This window comes from Cyprinodon tularosa, unplaced genomic scaffold, assembly GCF_016077235.1.
Source record: "Cyprinodon tularosa strain WSP-4 unplaced genomic scaffold, ASM1607723v1 ctg505, whole genome shotgun sequence".
NCBI classification, from domain to species: Eukaryota; Metazoa; Chordata; class Actinopteri; order Cyprinodontiformes; family Cyprinodontidae; genus Cyprinodon; species Cyprinodon tularosa.
Window position 1 is genome coordinate 23,197 of NW_024039236.1, and position 17,800 is coordinate 40,996.

At 40.0% G+C, this 17,800-nt stretch overlaps 2 protein-coding genes across 2 annotated transcripts in view; one reads left to right on the forward strand and one right to left on the reverse strand.

Annotated features, from left to right (window-relative positions):
* The first annotated feature begins 1,214 nt into the window (after nucleotides 1-1,214).
* LOC119795236 (cytochrome c oxidase assembly protein COX20, mitochondrial) lies at nucleotides 1,215-5,047 on the forward strand. Its single transcript, XM_038303126.1, has 4 exons — nucleotides 1,215-1,339; nucleotides 2,755-2,869; nucleotides 4,441-4,504; nucleotides 4,579-5,047. The coding sequence occupies exons 1-4, from the start codon at nucleotides 1,307-1,309 to the stop codon at nucleotides 4,721-4,723; spliced, it is 357 nt and encodes a 118-aa protein (XP_038159054.1). The 5' UTR covers nucleotides 1,215-1,306; the 3' UTR covers nucleotides 4,724-5,047.
* Nucleotides 5,048-6,713: 1,666 nt separating this feature from the next.
* LOC119795244 (high-affinity choline transporter 1-like) overlaps nucleotides 6,714-17,800 on the reverse strand; it is a 39,192-nt gene continuing 28,105 nt past the window's right edge. The window contains exons 4-8 of the mRNA XM_038303139.1: nucleotides 16,529-16,677; nucleotides 12,456-12,599; nucleotides 12,137-12,290; nucleotides 10,285-10,502; nucleotides 6,714-10,217 (exon numbers count right to left, since the gene is read on the reverse strand). Coding sequence (XP_038159067.1) covers nucleotides 9,675-10,217; nucleotides 10,285-10,502; nucleotides 12,137-12,290; nucleotides 12,456-12,599; nucleotides 16,529-16,677 — 1,208 coding nt within the window. The 3' untranslated portion in view covers nucleotides 6,714-9,674. The remainder of the gene's footprint in view (nucleotides 10,218-10,284; nucleotides 10,503-12,136; nucleotides 12,291-12,455; nucleotides 12,600-16,528; nucleotides 16,678-17,800) is intronic.

The following is a 17,800-nucleotide window of genomic DNA, read 5'->3' on the forward strand; positions in this document are numbered from 1 at the left end:
GCATCGCAATATTTCAAGTATCATGATGCATCGTGATAGAATCGCATCGTGGCATGTGAATCGTGATTCGAATCGAATCATGACTTCTTTGCCAATACCCACCCCTAATTGACATTGGCTTTGCCCATTCAAAATCCAGCCCTGCCCAGGTGGATAACTTCCCTCAATGAAAATGAACGTAGCCTAGCGAATGGGTGACGTTGTAGGCCTATCGTTCAGTAAATTGGAAAGCAATTATGTAACTCAGCTGAAGGAAAATGATTCATTTTCCATGTCTCAAGAGAGACTTTCAGGACTGGCGCTTATTTCTATAGAATATAGTGTGCAAAGGTCTTTGGATCTGGAGGACTTATGTCTGCATTTGCACAAGCCAAGGCCCGTAAGCAGCAATTCTGGAAGCAGTATAGGACCCCAATCATTTCACTACACTTACTATAACTACTTTATATTTTGTACAAAGTTTATATTGGGTTTTTAAAGTAATTTACTGTTTTTTTTAATTTTATTATACATTTATTTTGATTTATTAGTTTATTCTTTACTTTTATTCTTTTATATTTTCCAAAATAACAAGGTTGTTCATGTTTAGAACATTTGGAATAAAAAAAAAAAGGTTTTATTTAATACATTTTTCATTGGTGTCAGATTATTTATAGCCTAACATAATGGTGATGAACACTGGTCAGTAAGGCCCCCTAGGATTTTTTGCTTGGGGCCCCCACAGACTCTAGAATCGCCTCTGACCTCTGCGCCTGTGGAGCAACACGCTACTGTTTTCCCTTTTTTCAACACTGGCAGATCCTTATCGTGTCTAATTCCCCTCATTCTTTTAGTCATTCCCCAAACTTTATCTAGTGGTGTTGTTCTTCCAATAGTACAACAGAAGTCTCTCCAACAATTATTTTTTGCCCTTTTAATAACCTTTCTAACTATTGCCTGTGCCCTTTTATATTCTATCAAATTTGACATTGAATGATTTTTTTTCAATTCTCTAAACTTTTTATTTCTATTTCTAATAGCTTCGGAACATTCATTGCTCCACCATGGTACCATTTTAACTTTCTTTTTACTTTAACCAATTGCTTGTGATGCGCGCACGTTTTTTATTTTTTTTTTATTTTATTTATTTATTTATTTATTTTACGTATTAACTCGTCGCCGTCCGGAACTAAAGTATTTGATTCCAGTTTGCCTACGGGTTTTTTAAAACGGACGGACACCATTTAACCTGCGCATGCGCAATCGGGGCGTAGTTATGAAAACAGCAGTTGAGGCTTTTTTCCCTCAGTGAAACCTTAGCAAAGCGATGGCGGGAGGAGAGGAGGCTGCTGGGGGCAAGGTCAGCTTGAAGTTTATCTTTATATGGAAAAGCTTTTAGTTTGCAGCAGGTCACCGTGCTTACTTATTCTCTCTCTATCAACGTTTTTTTTTTTTTTTTTTTTTTTTACAATTCAGTGAGCACAGTTAAGGTTAGATAAACATCAGTAGAAACATTTAGTCTGATGACCTCCATCACTTCACCTTCGCTAAGAGACGCAGCTGAAAGTTTTTATTTTTTTGAGTTTTTACGGCACTAGTGGCTCGTTTTCCTGACAGGAAAGGAGGACTAGGGACATGTAGTAAAGGACCGCAGGCCGGATTGGAACCCTCCGCATTTAGGTGCACTAACTAGTGCGCCTCCTGCTGGTCCCAGCTGAACATTTGAGCACATCATTAAGCTTTCTGTATAAAGGCCTCTAAGCAAGACTTAGACTTATTTTATTGCCGTTTTGTATCCACAGAGCAGACAGGAAAAAACTATTTGTGAAGGTTTATAATTATATTATTTTTTTCCTCAAATTAATTTATTTGTTGTTGTTTTGATGCTGGTTGTTTTTGCTAATTTTTGTTTGAGCTGTAATGAAAAAGTATAAACCACATGGCACTTTGCTATCATTAAGTAATCATGAAGCTTCCTGCTAGATGATTTTATAATTTGCAGTAACATCAAATGATACATTGAGACAGGGCTGGAAACAGCAGCACTAGAGCTGCAGTCAGGTTAGACAGAACGATGAACAATCCAGAGATTTGTCACTAACTCTCGAATAAACATCTTCCCAAATGCCTACAGATGTGTTTACCTCCATGCAGACATTTTCTGGACCAATGTGATGCAACATCATGTAGGAATTCAGCCAGGTATAAAGCTGCAGCCAAACAGAGGAGGGCTGCTCTGGTCTTAGCTGGAAAATCCGCTATTTGGTTTAAATAATGAGCTGCAGTACGTCCTGATCTGAACTTCCAGATCTATTTGCTTCTCCCACACATTCCAATTGATCACTGCTGCTTTAGCTCAACTGCAACCATTAGAATCAGCTGCTGGAGCAGAGAAACCTAAAATCTGCAGGACTGCAGCCCTCGGGGACCGGCTTTGGGCATGCATGAGTTACATGATAAAAGAGACATAGTGATAGCAAATGCTGCGCTTTAAACAAAACAGGACGTTTTTAATTGGCAAATATTGAACGAATAAATTGCATGCAGATATTGGCCTATCCAAGGATCTAATAAACCAAACAGTTTCATTCAGTGCTCTGTTCCCTCTCGTCTGTTGGGTAGGACCTAATCTCTGAGTGTAAATCAGGCTTCAGTTCCTCAGATGGTGGAACTGAGGCATCAGATTTATGTCTGGATTTAGAGATAATGTGCTCAAGTCTTTGGGGTCTTCATCATGGTTTTAATCCTGTCCTCTCCCGTCTCTGTGTTTTCCAGGGTTTTAAGCTGTTGGGGATCCTGGATGTCCAGAGGACGCCATGCGCCAGAGACGCCATCCTGCATGGAGCTGGAGGCTCGGTAGCTGCTGGCATGCTGTATTTTCTGGCCACCAGTGAGTCTTGTTTAATAAGCGATAATTTCTTTTGGTGGGGGTGGGGTTCATGGAGTCACCAAACAAAAGAAAGAAGCAAAACATAGTGGAAATTCTTCATATGTCAACCAAACAGCCAGTGGTAGATCTGGAAACCTCAGAACTATAGCAGATCAAGCTAAAAGTACAACAGCCTCATTTTGTAATCTTTGGTTAAATACAACTGATCAGTTACAGTTTCAGTGTAGTTATTTATAAATTCATTTATTTATCATAAACGTATTTAGTATTATTGTCTAGAAATGTCCACCAAACCTCAGAGTAGATATTGAAGTAAAAATAAAATAATAATATATTATCACATCAAAACATATTGATAATATTGGCCATGGTGGTCCAGCTACTGCTGCTCAATCTGCTTCATACCGCACTGAATCATGGGAAATATTGGGCCAGGAAAAATACTGTGGATACATCCTACAGGTTGTCCATCAGGAGGCTACAGCTAAGGCCTGAATTAGAGCGCATCTACCAACTCACTGCTACATTTGAAAACATAACTCTGCACACATTTCTGAAAAATGAAAGAAAATAAGGAAGTTGATGTTGCTGCCTCACTATAAAAGCCCAGTTTCATTGTTTTCCTGAGTTGGCAGTCTGTCAGGTTCCTCCTGTGGTCGGCAGCAGTGAAAGAAGACAAGTAGAAGCAGAATGCTTGGTAGGGCTTGATTCAGACATGCTGCTGCTTCCTTCAATGGAGAATGATGGGTGCTGCGTTCAAAGCCAACATTCTACTGGGGTGCTTGTGTGTTTAGAGGTTGGAAGTTTGGGACGTTGATCTGTTCTGTTTCTGGCAGTCAGACAGAGGTTTAAAATTTGCTTTATCTCAGTTTTCCGTTAGTAGCAGCTGAAAGTGATTTTTAAAGCAGGTTTGTGGTAAAAACTCAAAGTATCAGACTGTAAAATAGAAAATTTTTATCAGCATTTTTATAAACTGTTTCACCAACATTGAGGAACTAAGGAACTATTTAGTGGAGGAAAAGCGATCTGAGACTTTTTCTCTGATATGTGGATCCAGTGGAGTTAAAGCAGACATCACAGCTTTCTCCCTGGCAACTGATTGGTTGACGTTGCTTTAGGAAAGGGCCTTGAGATGATGTGTTCTGAATATATAAATAAACTAAATTCATTGAAATAAATTCATCAAATTACTTCTGGAACAGGGCTGCTTAGTGGTGCGGTGGGTAGCACTGCTGCCTCGCCTCTCTGTCCAGGGTGGACCCCGCCTCTCACCTGTATACAGCTGGAGATAGACACCAGCACCCCTCACCCCCCAGCAGGGTTAAACATGAAGGAAAAAGAATGGACTTCTGGAACTGACTCCTATGTGCAGATGAGGCCAACAGGAAGATGTTTGGCAGCTCTCACTAACACAGTGGTGGAAGGGTGATGATGTGGGCTCCAGTCAGAGATGGGGGATCTGGAGCCAGATGAGTGCAATCTGTAGAGTGACTGTGCAGATTGGACACGTAGAGACGACTTGTTTTCCTCCAGTCTGTTTACTAATTTAAAGAAATTTCTGTCTGAATCAGGTCGAGTGAGGCGCTCCTTTGACGTAGGATTAGCCGGTTTTATACTCACCACTCTGGGGTCCTGGTAGGTTCACTGCTTGGCTGAATTTTCCCTCTAGAAGAAGTGCTGCTTTTCTCATGGCTTGGTTGTTTTTTCAGGTTTTACTGCAGGATAAACAATGCCAAGCTCCGCGTGCAGCAGAGGGTGATACAGGAGGGCATCAGGAACAAGGTCATCTACGAGGGAACCGTTCTAGACCCCTCAAACAAACCCAAAGCAGACGCTCGTTCGGGTTCATCGTGACGACCGACGCTCCTCTCTCCAGACCAGAGAGAACAGAAACTGAGTTGGAAGTGTTGGAAGAGAACTAAACAGATGTTTGATTTGCGGAAAGATCTTCCAATATGGAGCCAGTCTAAATCATGGAGCCTGTTTAAATCATTTCTGATTTAAACAGGAAGATGCTCTAAATGTCTTCTTTATTTCATCTGGAAATAACTGTCTAATTTATTTTTCTAATGTGTTTCTGAAACATAAAATGTTTAGAGGATTAATTAAATAACTAATGTAAAAAAATACAAAGGAAGGATAAAACAGACAAAAATAGCATGACATGCACATAAATATTTAAAAATGTAAGTAATTGAAAAATAAAGTTGAAGATTATAAAGGACAAAAAAATAAGTCAAATTACAAAGGCAAATAAAGAAGCTAATTAAAAGAGTTGTATACATTTGTCTCACTGTATAATTTAATTTCTACATTTATTTGTTGTATTTTGGTGGCAATTAATTGTGTGCTTATTTATTTGAGCATTTATTTCTGTATTTTTATATGTGGCAGTCATTCCTACATACATACACTATATTGCCAAAAGTATTTGCTCACCCATCCAAATTATTGGAATCAGGTGTTCCAATCACTTCCATGGCCACAGGTGTATAAATTCAAGCACCTAGGCATGCAGACTGTTTTTACAAACATTTGTGAAAGAATGGGTCGCTCTCAGGAGCTCAGTGAATTCCAGCGTGGAACTGTGATAGGATGCCACCTGTGCAACAAATCCAGTCGTGAAATTTCCTCGCTCCTAAATATTCCACAGTCAACTGTCAGCTGTATTATAAGAAAATGGAAGTGTTTGGGAACGACAGCAACTCAGCCACGAAGAGGTAGGCCACGTAAACTGACGGAGCGGGGTCAGCGGATGCTGACGCGCATAGTGCGAAGAGGTCGCCAACTTTCTGCAGAGTCAATCACTACAGACCTCCAAACTTCATGTGGCCTTCAGATTAGCTCAAGAACAGTGCGCAGAGAGCTTCATGGAATGGGTTTCCATGGGCGAGCAGCTGCATCCAAGCCATACATCACCAAGTGCAATGCAAAGCGTCGGATGCGGTGGTGTAAAGCACGCCGCCACTGGACTCTAGAGCAGTGGAGACGCGTTCTCTGGAGTGACGAATCGCGCTTCTCCATCTGGCAATCTGATGGACGGGTCTGGGTTTGGCGGTTGCCAGGAGAACGGTACTTGTCTGACTGCATTGTGCCAAGTGTAAAGTTTGGTGGAGGGGGGATTATGGTGTGGGGTTGTTTTTCAGGAGCTGGGCTTGGCCCCTTAGTTCCAGTGAAAGGAACTCTGAATGCTTCAGCATACCAAGACATTTTGGACAATTCCATGCTCCCAACTTTGTGGGAACAGTTTGGAGCTGGCCCCTTCCTCTTCCAACATGACTGTGCACCAGTGCACAAAGCAAGGTCCATAAAGACATGGATGACAGAGTCTGGTGTGGATGAACTTGACTGGCCTGCACAGAGTCCTGACCTCAACCCGATAGAACACCTTTGGGATGAATTAGAGCGGAGACTGAGAGCCAGGCCTTCTCGTCCAACATCAGTGTGCGACCTCACAAATGCGCTTCTGGAAGAATGGTCAAAAATTCCCATAAACACACTCCTAAACCTTGTGGACAGCCTTCCCAGAAGAGTTGAAGCTGTTCTAGCTGCAAAGGGTGGACCGACGTCATATTGAACCCTATGGATTAGGAACGGGATGTCACTTAAGCTCATATGTGAGTCAAGGCAGGTGAGCAAATACTTTTGGCAATATAGTGTATCATCTGAATGTCTTTTGACCAATGATCTGTGGTGTTCTAACACCCATTAGCCAGCAGGTGTCAGCATAGCTTGGTTTAAATTGGTTATAAAGCTGAAGCTTCCTGCATGAGGCTGATCAATTCTGCAGAGGATAAATTTCTTTACATTTTCAATATTGTATTTATAAAAATCAAACATCAGCTCTGATATAGACTTTTATAACACATGAAAGCAAACATTGATTACAAAAATTAATCAGGTTACTTGGTAATGCGTCAGGTTTCGTACATCATCATGCTGAACTTGGCAACCCAACTAACATGGGAATATCCATCTTTTCTGTATGCAAACCTAGTTAGAATGAAGACCAATAAAAACATTTTTAAAAAACGATTTAGTTCGCTCATACATGAATACCAAGCATCTTCAAATGAAGGCAGCTTTAATGGAGAATTTCTACATGATTGTTTATTTTCAGTATCCGTAATGATATCCATAAATGTCTAGTTGATCATTTCTCGAGGTAAATCTTTTTGGGTTACAAAAATATAGGTTTAAACACATCAAAAACAGTTTACACAGCCTTCAGATGTGACATAGTTACAAGTGTAGCGACTGGCAAACTACGGTACCTGAAAGATCTTTGTGTTTTCAGCCATTAGTCTCTGCTCAGAGTTAAATGCAATCTGTTCTAAATGGAGAGAAAAAAAAAACAAACCAAGCAAGAAAATGGCTTTAAGTCCACAAAACAAAGAATGCGTCTTTGAAATTTTGATTCATCATGATCTGCATGCAGGTACCAAGACCATTACAATATCCTGGTTCAAAAATCAAAGCCCTATTTATGATTTCTATTTTAATACAATCAAAAAATCGCCATCTATTGGTGCAAAGAGAGAAAATGGAAGATTGTGGATTTATGTTTCCTGTAATATGGAGCACTGCATGAACATGTTTACAGATAAATAAAAAAAACTACTTGTTTTCTGGAGGTTCTTTTGGTAATCAAACGTTATATTCATATCCTTTTCTCTAGGGATGCACGACATATCAGCATTAATAAGCAAAACAACCCATTTATTCCCATGTAGCTGCTGGTCATGGGCTACATTTTAGTTTATGTGAGAGTTATAGTTATTCAGCAGGGGACTGTTTTATGGTGTTCAAACATTAGGGATTGTATAATACATCGGGTCAATTAATATCGGTGATCTGCCATAGCAAAATTGCAAAATAGATTTTTGCCAACATTTTCCTATGGGTGCCTTCCTGCTTTTTTCATTCGATTGTATATCTTTTTCTGAAAACATGACACCACATTTCCACTGATCAGGGTTCTGATCTTCAGCTTCCACCATTTTACAGTTAAATCTTAGTAAATACAAAATAGTCCTGATCAAAATAAGATAAAATAACAAAATCCTGCAGGTAGATAGTTGTCAGTCATATTTTATTACCGTAAACTAAGAATATTAAAGAAATTTACTTTAAACCAGTGATTTTCTATAGAGATATAAAGAGCTTCCTTGAAAAGAAGACTATAGGCACATGGACATTTACTGAATGGGAAAATAACCAGCCGCCAGTTTTTTTTACTGTAATAAACTGTAAATAAAAAGTAAAAAAAATAATTAACAGATGTCCCATCATGGTGTTTTTCTGGACCTGGATCACTGAGCCGACCGGTTGAACAGCGTCCAGAGGAAACTGGCCAGACTTCTCAGAAACTCTCAAACCATCTATACATTAACTTTCTTTATCAGCACTTTCATTACCAGGGGTACATTTACTGCATGTGACTGATTTAAACAGACGGCATAAATAAAATAAGATGTCCCAATAGAACATTCTGATTTCTGTTGCAACTTTAGAAGAATAGTCAGCAAAAATAAGTATAACTGATCATTAACCAAAAGGTTACATAAACTTCAGACAGAAGCAGAGCAATTTTGACAGCATGAGATTTTTAGGTTCAAATCTATATAATTTGATATTTATCATTACTGAATCAAGACATCTCTATAAAAAAAAAAAAAAAAAAGCAGCCATGTTGGATTTTGAGATGTACATTTGTGATCCAACCCAAACCCTCCAAGACAAATAAGGAAGTTGCCACGGTTACATTTCTATATTTCCATTCAGTGTCAATGTGTTTTTTCAGCAGTATAAGGATTGAAAAAAACTAAATCGTTTCTACTTTACTGCATTTTGAACATAAATATAAAACAGCTTTGTTATTTAAATGTAAAGTTGATGCTGTTGGAACAGTTTGTTTGGTTAGCAAGGGGAATAAAAGGAGTCTCCCTACTCTTAACAGACGATAATCTAACCTTCCATCTCGATTGATAATGAGACAAGATGAAAATATTAGGACTTCAATCAACAGAACAATTTTTTTTAACTATAGCTAATATTAGCCTTTAGTTGCTGAGCATTTAGTGCTAGATTTGATAATCCACATACTAAACAGACACACTGACCTATATAATTATTCATATATTCAATAGAGCAAGGTAACAATTGAGTCTTCATTTAAAATCCAGATTTAAATGCCTCTAAAGTCATATTTGACATTAAGTTTTGATCTTTGTTTTCTTCAAGCCCTTTTTAAGGAAGAATGAAAATAAAAATAATCAACTATAAAGGTCTTTTTTATTCCATGTTATTTTTCCTTTTTATCTCACTATTTAATAGTTTTAATGTGGATTTCAGTCCCTTTAACACTTTTTTTTTTTGGCATGACATTGTTTATTATCGGTTAGCCTAACCCTGTCGATATAAAATCAACACAGGTTGGATTAGTGAATATTTAATGGGAAAAGCTACTAAGTATGGAAACCATGATTGGGAAGTTTTAGCTGGTTTAAAGAGTGTACTAATAGCCTGTAGAGCTATAAATGATCTGGTTTTGGTTCTGGGAGGGCCTGTGGTGTATGTGGACCATGAAAGCTGTTGTTGATGACAGTGTTTGAACATTTCTCTGCTGCATAAAACTGCAGAAATGTTGGGCTCTTATCACAAAAAGCATATCTTCTTGTTTTTTTCAGCATTCAAATGATGCAAAATGCTAAAAATTTCAACTATGTGGCAACAACAAACTTTAAGGTGAAAATTTTCTTCTAAAAGATCTCAAAGTGGATGTTATCTAACATTTACGGTATCCTTAGAGTCTGGATTCCAGCTTTAGTTCACACACTTCACTCTCCTCAGTTTGATCATTCAGGTTGTAGTCTGTAGTGACAGCTTTATGGCCATCGGCTGAATATTGAGCTTGCACATTAAAAACGTCCCACTTCTCAGGAATCAGGCCTTTTTTATAGAGGACAGATGCCAGATAGGAGAAGAACAAGATGGAAACCGCAGCAGACAGCATGCAGATGGTTCTGATCGGCATGTGCTGGATGTAGAACCCGTTTTCCCAAGTGCCTCCTGGGAAGTGGATGAATGCCGGTATGCCGAGCAGCGGTTCCCCGCAGAGCACCCTGAGCAGGATGCCGGTGGCACAGCCCAAGACGGCCCCGTAACCGTTGGAAACGTTGAAGAAGAGGACGCAGACCAGCTGAGGTAGCATAAGGGTGTAAGTAAGATCCGAGCGAAGCAACCAGATCATCAGGACGCTGTTGTCCAGGAAGGTGAGTGACGTTCCAGCCAGACCTACGACTATCACAGACAGCCGAATCACCCACTGGATCTCCTGCTCAGATGCCTACCAAAAAAAAAAAAAATTAAAAGACAGCAAAAAACCCATCAGCATCATGGGAACACGTACACACCGCTGTCCTCAGGATGTTCTTATAAATGTTGGAGGTGAAGATGGAGGCTGCGGACAGTAAAGCTGAGTCAGTCGATGACATCACGGCAGCAGCCACCGCCCCGATGCCAATGATGGAGATATAGGTGGGGGTAAGGTGCTGTAGCACCAGTGGCAGGATGAGACCAGTTTCCCCGCGTTCAAAAGGAGACGGGGATCCATAGGTGGTCAGATTCCAGTCTGAGAAGCACAATTAAAGACCAACATCTGAGAAAACATCAAGCTTCAATAGGTTGCCGTGACGACAGGACTCATCCTTAAGATTTAATCACATCAAATCATTAGCCTTAAAATAATCTAGCCTTTATTTTATTACCTCCATTGCCCTCCGACTTTATTTTAACCCTTCATCTCCTGTCATTTAAATTACAGAGAAAGATAAGAGTTAAATGGCGCTTAAGATGTAGTATGAACATTAGTGTTCACTAAAGCAGAGGAGGCATTTAGATGTCCCTGATGAGAAAAGCATTAACCAAAGGGGCTCCGCAACTGCAGACATCCACAGCTCAGGTAGGAGACTCTGTTGGGTTCAAAACTTCATCTTTTCTATTACAGAAGAGTTGACATAAGAATGGCCACCATGAGAAGTCTGAAATTTAAAGCAAATTATGGAAACGGACACAGCAAATAGGGAAAAAGGAGCCTCTGCTCTGGTGATAGAGTTTGGACTGTTTTTCAGTGTTTAGTACCGTTTCTCTCCTAGACATAGCTTTGTGCCCAGTTTTTACTATGACTACCTCTCTGGTCTCTCATCACTTCCACATGAAAACAGGCTAAGAGCTCATCAGCTTAATTATTTATTTCCTACACAGAGCCACTTCTTGCTCTAGTTTACTGTTACATTTTCTAGCATAGAAAATATTTATAGATATAGAGTGCTTCTTTATTCCTTTTCTATGTCTGCTTCTGTCTCCTTGAACCCCAGTCGGCCTCAGCAGATGGCCGCTCACACTGAGCCCTGTTCTGCTGGAGGTTTCTTCCTGTTCAAAGGGAGTTTTTTTTCTTTCCACGGTCACTGCATGCTCATTCTCAGGGATTGGTTTAGAGTCAACGGCCCAAATCCGAAACCGGCCCCTAAACACCATCTATATGCACTAAACCCTCCATTTGTGTGTTTCTGGAGCCTCAGCCATATTAATTCAGCCTTTAAATAGCAACAGAAAGGTATGAAGACTTCAGTTTCATCCTAACCATCCATTTTTAGTTGGCTATTCAGTTGCTAAAACTATTCAAATTTTTTTTCTTTTCAATCTGGGTAAAAAAGAAAAACTTTTGTGGCCTGCGAGTATGACTGCTCCAACTGTCGATAATAAGAAAGGTAAAAAACAGGAAGGAGGAGTTATAAATTACTCGATTTAAAAGGAGCCACCGTTCTGATGGCCCAAAGCTTTACTGCAGGAATTTAATATTGTGTGGAACACTGCACCACCAACAGGGCTGGAGTGAACGTCAGAGTCTTTTTCTCATTTAATATAAAAGAAATTTAAACCTCTATCATTTGGAAACTGCATTTTGTTTCAAATAGCCTTTTTATTACCAATAAAAACAACTGGCCTGCTTTCATGGAAACCAACCCCTAAAGAATTGGAGAAGGGACTAAATAAAATTGCACTACATGTGTTTCAGATTACCGTATTAATGCATTTTCTCCCGTTGCAGCATCAGTCACATTTGACCCTTGAGGTTGTTGATGGTTGTCAAAGAGGTAGGACTATCTTCCTATACTAAAGTCTGCAGTAAAGTGCTGTTTTTTTCTCCATATTAAGTATTGTGACAACAGGAAACTCCCTTATTTTATGCAACATGATTCTTACTTGTTGATGCAGCAGCTGCTCCGAGGAGTATGGGCGGTATTCCTAATGTGGGAACGATGAACGCCGCAGCAAAACAGGTGATCTTGGCTGTTTCTGAAGATGCAGCAGAAAGCGTCCTCTGGTGAAAATTCTGAAGACCCAAGTTCCCCAAACCCTGAGAGAAGGAGAGACAAAGGAAAGGTTAAGAAGGATAGACACCAGGTTTTCGCTCCACAGGGATGGAAACGATTCTTGAAAACCAAGCAAAACCAAAGAAATTCACATCCCGACAAATAAAAAACAAGAAGTCAAAGAGACAAGAAGTCTTAGAGGTTTGTACCAAAAGGAGGAAGTTATCAATCCACCTCCATGCTCTTTCTGGCTCCAGGGAACCCACCCAAGGAGACTGGAAGGTTCGGTTGAAGGCCGTCTCTGTGATGTCCAAGACAGCTGGACTCATCAGAGCGAAGGGGACGCACAGCCACTAATAAAAGCATGACAAGTTACTTCATTAACCCTTTATCCAGTAGCTGTTATGATTAATCTAAACTTATTGTTCTTCAATGGCAGATTAATTAAACAAACAATTTCAGAGATTTGACAAAACAAGAATTGAAATTTTCATGCGATGATTTCATTTCATCTGGTTTCCGAGGCTACGTTAGATCCACCTTAGAATCTCACCCTGCTTATTCCAACCCAGCTTTGACGTATGTTTATAATCACTGCTCTGCCGGAATACATAACAGAGTCCGTTTCAGCCACTGGACACAAACTTACCATGAAGTCAAAAGAAATGCTTCAAAACAGCAAAGCTTAACTTAATTCGGCTGCAACACTGAACAGCTCATCAGTTTACACGCATCACTATTAGGGATGGGGATCGTTAATATTTATTGATATCGATACCTTTATCGATACTCCTTATCGATCCGAGTCTTTATCGATACCACTATCGATACTTTTCTGTTATTTGGTGGAAAGACGATGCGACAATATGTTTTTAACAGAACTGGTATTGCTTTTATTGTTTGACAAGTGAGCATAAAAAAAAAACATTTCTAGCCTTCATAAACATGGCTAACTAAGTAGAATATATCAGCAGCACCAAATGAAAAAAAATGTCATAATGTATGTAAATTAAATAATATGCTGCGTCACACAAAAGGAAATAAACTATCAGCTCATAAATTAACAGGTATTTTTTTGCAGAAAAATTAACATGTCTGCCTTGTCAGGCATGATCCTCGAACGCTCCTGGCTGATGGTGTCCCCAGCAGTGGAAAACACCCTCTCTGAAGGGCTCGAAGACGCTTGGACAGTAAGGTAGCCGTGAGAGAGATCCGCTAGCAGGGGCAGGGTGTCTCTCTTTGTCCACCACCAGAGAACTGGGTCCTCTGCTATAGAAATCATAGGCAGGCTTCTGTAGAGCTGGATTTCCTCACATACTCTCTGCTGAATGCTGATGTTGGAGTTGTTCATATGGATGGTCCGTCGCTCTTGTTCCTCCTCGGCAAATAGCTCCTCCAAGGCACTCTTCTTAGGTTGTGGTGGTGGACTGACTTCAACCCGAGGATTCTCATACATAGCCTCCTCGGTTGTGTCGCTGTCCTCATGGGACTCAGGGATTGGGACATCAGCTTCTGTAGCATTTGTTGCTACAGCTGCCTCCTGCAAACGTTCCCAGGTGGTGTGCCTGACACTTTTGGCTTTAAACCTTGGGTCCATCGCTGTCGCCTCTTCGAGGAACTGTTGGATTTTTTCCTCCTGGTAACGTCCGGATAGGTCAGTTAAAACCTTCCGTTTAATGTCGGATACAAATGAAGAGTCTCCTTCCTGAACTGTGAAGTGGGTCTTCAGTTTCATGAGAATCGGAAGGATCTGTCCACAGGTGGGGGTTTTCTCACTAGATACACACAGTGTAGTGTACAGGACCTTCATGACCTTTATGAACTCCTCTGCTTTGGTAAAGTCCTCATCTGTGATCCTATCCAGTCGGTCCCTCTCCATGGGCTTTCTTATACGTGGATCCAACACTGCAGCTTGGAGAGCCGGATACTGCTCAAGGAACCTCTCAACCATCAGAAACAGGGAGTTCCACCTGGTTTTGACATCCAGTATCATGGTGTGCTGAGGAAGTTTGAGAAGGAGCTGCTTTTCTTTTAGCACTACCTTCGCCATTGAAGATCGTTTCATCCACACGATGACTGCTCTTAGTTTTGCTGCCCACCGGGTCATCGTAGCAATGCTGTAAACTTTTTGCGCAGCCAAGTTAAGGGTGTGGGCAAAGCAACCCAGTTTGAGGATGTCCAGCTTCTTTGCAGCAACATCCATGTTGGACGCGTTGTCTACAGTCATGACAACCACCTTTTGAGTAATGCCAAACTCTTCCAACACCTCCCCAATCTCCACTGCCACTGTTTCCCCGGTCTGCGCTCTGTAGACAGCTTTGGTCTGGAGGACTTTTTGCTGAAGCTTGCCTTGGCTGCTGTAATGGGCGGTCACAGTAATGTAGTGGTCTTGCGCTAAGCTAGTCCACCCATCACTTGTAATGGCTACCTTACTAACATTTGCCAGCTCTGTAATGACATTCTGCTTTTCCACCTCATACCATGCAGGGATGAGGGTGTTTGATAGAACAGTCCTGCTTGGAGGTTTGTAACGTGGATTGAGGGCCTTTGTCATTTCCCTAAACCACGGTGATTCAACTGTTGCAAAAGGGTGCAAGCCTTTTACCACAAATTTTGTGACAGCCCTGTGACACTGCTCCACTTGATTAGAAGGCATCTTCCTGGCAGCCAAGGTGAAGGGAGTTTGGAGTAGGCCAATGGGGGCGGGAGTTGAGGTGAGCTTGAGCTGAACACCATCTAAATTAATGGGAAAAGGAAATGGTAGATATATTTTCACTTATAATTAAAAACAAATCATTACAAGGTCCTCCAAATGTTTTTCTCAGACAGAAAGGAAGTGGGGGGAAAAATTATTTGAAGAAATGTCCTATATTTTGAATAAATCTCTTCTTTTGGTTTAAAAAAATATATAAATTTTCACAATTGTTGGTTAATGTATTGTCTACTGTCACTTTTCATCATGTTTTTAGTGATTAGGAAAATATTTAGCAAATAAACAATTGTATTTTAAATTAAATGTAATTTTTAATAAATGTTGGCATCAGTAGTTTAATTATATATTCTAAAATAATTAGAGCAATATACAACTGTATTACTCACGTTTCTCGCCAAAAACTCAATTTCCCTTTTCTTTACGTTACACTTGAACGCATCATGATAACCTAATTGCCATTTTACTGAGCCAATCTGAACACATCATCACGCAGCACGTCTGAAACTTTATTTACTTTTCAAGCTAACTAGCTTGTATGCTGCCGATTACAACACGGATTTCACAATTACTATTTTTAACTGACCGGACAAGCTACAAAGTCTGTGTGCGCGCTTACCAGTGGATGATGAAGACTGTGGTGCGGCGGCAGCAGGAGGAGGAGGAGGAGTCTTTTCAGCTCGGAGACAGTCAAAGGTACTGCATTTGGCCTTTATTTGATGCACAATATTAATGTGCTTGGCCATTGAGGTTGTGTTCCCCCCTTTGCAAGATATGATTTTGCAACATAAGTTGCATTTCGCTTCGTCTTTGTCTTTGAGCTTGGTAAAATGAAGCCAAACTTTAGACCTTTTTGTCCGCTCAGCCATCCTCGAGTCGCGAGTGGGTTAACTGCCAGACTTCACTAGTTTTACTTTTAATATCTTTTTGTTTACAAACATTGGTGGACATGCTGCAGTGATTGGATTGATTAGATTTAAATGCTGTGACGCGACTCGAGGGACACACAATTATGTTACAGGACCTCCGGGAGAGAAAAAAAAAAAAACACGACCAGACTCGATAGCGGTATCGATAAGCCCAAACGTTATTGATTTTCGGGTTTTGAAAAAAGTGGAACCGGGTCCTTGATAGAACCGGGTTTCGATCCCCATCCCTAATCACTATATGAAGAATCGTGCTAAAGGGTGCTGAGAGCGGTACAAAAAGGATGGCTGGGAGCCAGGCAAATAGACTTTGACCTTTCTGCTTTTCAATCAACTGGAACATTACTGTCCCGTATAGGGTGGAGCTCAGACTGATCTGACCAAGGAACATACTAACATCTTAAATCTGTGATAACATTTAGTGCCTCTCAAATGGAAAAAGATAAAAAGACATACCCGGTATTTACAAAGGTTAGCTTTAGCATTAGTGGACTTGGTGGCTGGCTGGCAAAGAGTACAGAACTAAAGCTAGCAAGCATGACGGCGCCACTTTCTGTCGAGCACAAATTAAAATATTTGCTATAACCTGACTACGGTTTTAAAAGACATCTAGTCTTAAATTAGGAGAAGAAACAAAAAGTCGTACCAAGCTGATGAAAATGAGGATGAGCTGTATGATGTCTGTGTAGGCCACAGAGTAGAGGCCTCCCAGCAGTGTGTAGGTGATGGCCACAGCAGCAGAGATCCAGATGCTCACAGTATAGGACAAATCCAGGATTACACTCATGGTAACACCTGATAAAATACACAATAAATCCTATAAACACTTATTGAGACCAAAAGCAAAGATCTCTGGGTAATATTTGTTTTTTTTCTGGGTCAGTGCAGCAATGCTCAAACTGGATCAATTCTGCCCTGGCACTGGTGCATACGTGCAGTGCACATCCTCTGACTTCTGGTCCGTTATTCGTCAAGTTATTTTGAAATGTCCCACAAATCTGTGTTAGAGTTACAGGTATATATTTGCAAAAGAAAAAAAAGTAGCATTGCCTATATATATATATATATATATATATATATATATATATATATATATATATATAAGAAAAAAGTCACAGGGGTTCAGGTTGCAAACAGTAGTTGCTCATTTTGATAAACTTTGTCTTGGTAGGGACCGAATCAAATCTTACTATGACAAAAATGCATGCAAATGTAAAATAATGAACCTGTCATGCAAAAAAATATGTTTTTCATTTCAGTACATATATTATTACCGGTGCCATAAATCTACTTTATTTATTTGACCTCTTTCATTATTAAATCCTATGCTGTGCAGATGCTCTGTCCGCTCAGGTACAGATTCACTCAGCTCAGCATGTCAAAAGCTAGCTATTGCTTGCCAGCACCAATAAACTCTAAAGAACTTTGACACTTCAGCCCAAGATGGGAAGCATATCATGAAGTTTGGGGGCCGACGTACAGGAAACATTTCAAATAAAATAATTTAAAAAAGGGAAAGTAGTTAAGGTTGCACAATAAAGAACTTTAGATCTCCAGTCGGGCTACATGATATTAGCAAAACATGCGGTATGGTTGGAAAATGTAATGCTGATGCAATAAACTAACTTTTATGTAGTGTACAGTGAGTAAACAACCAAAAATGAGTCATTATTTCTATACTAAAGACATTTTTATACAGGAGTTGCATTACTAAAATGTTTTCTGGACAGTTATATAAGTATTCATTCCTTTTAATACTTTATTGCTTTGTGCAGTTTGCTGCAATACCGTTTTTTTTTCCTTCCATTTTTTTTTATACAGTATCTGGTATAGCTCTAGTCTGTAGTTGTTTTAGAATTGATATTGTGATGAAAGCGTCACATTATCTTCAGTTGTTTTAATAAGAACAACCAACAAA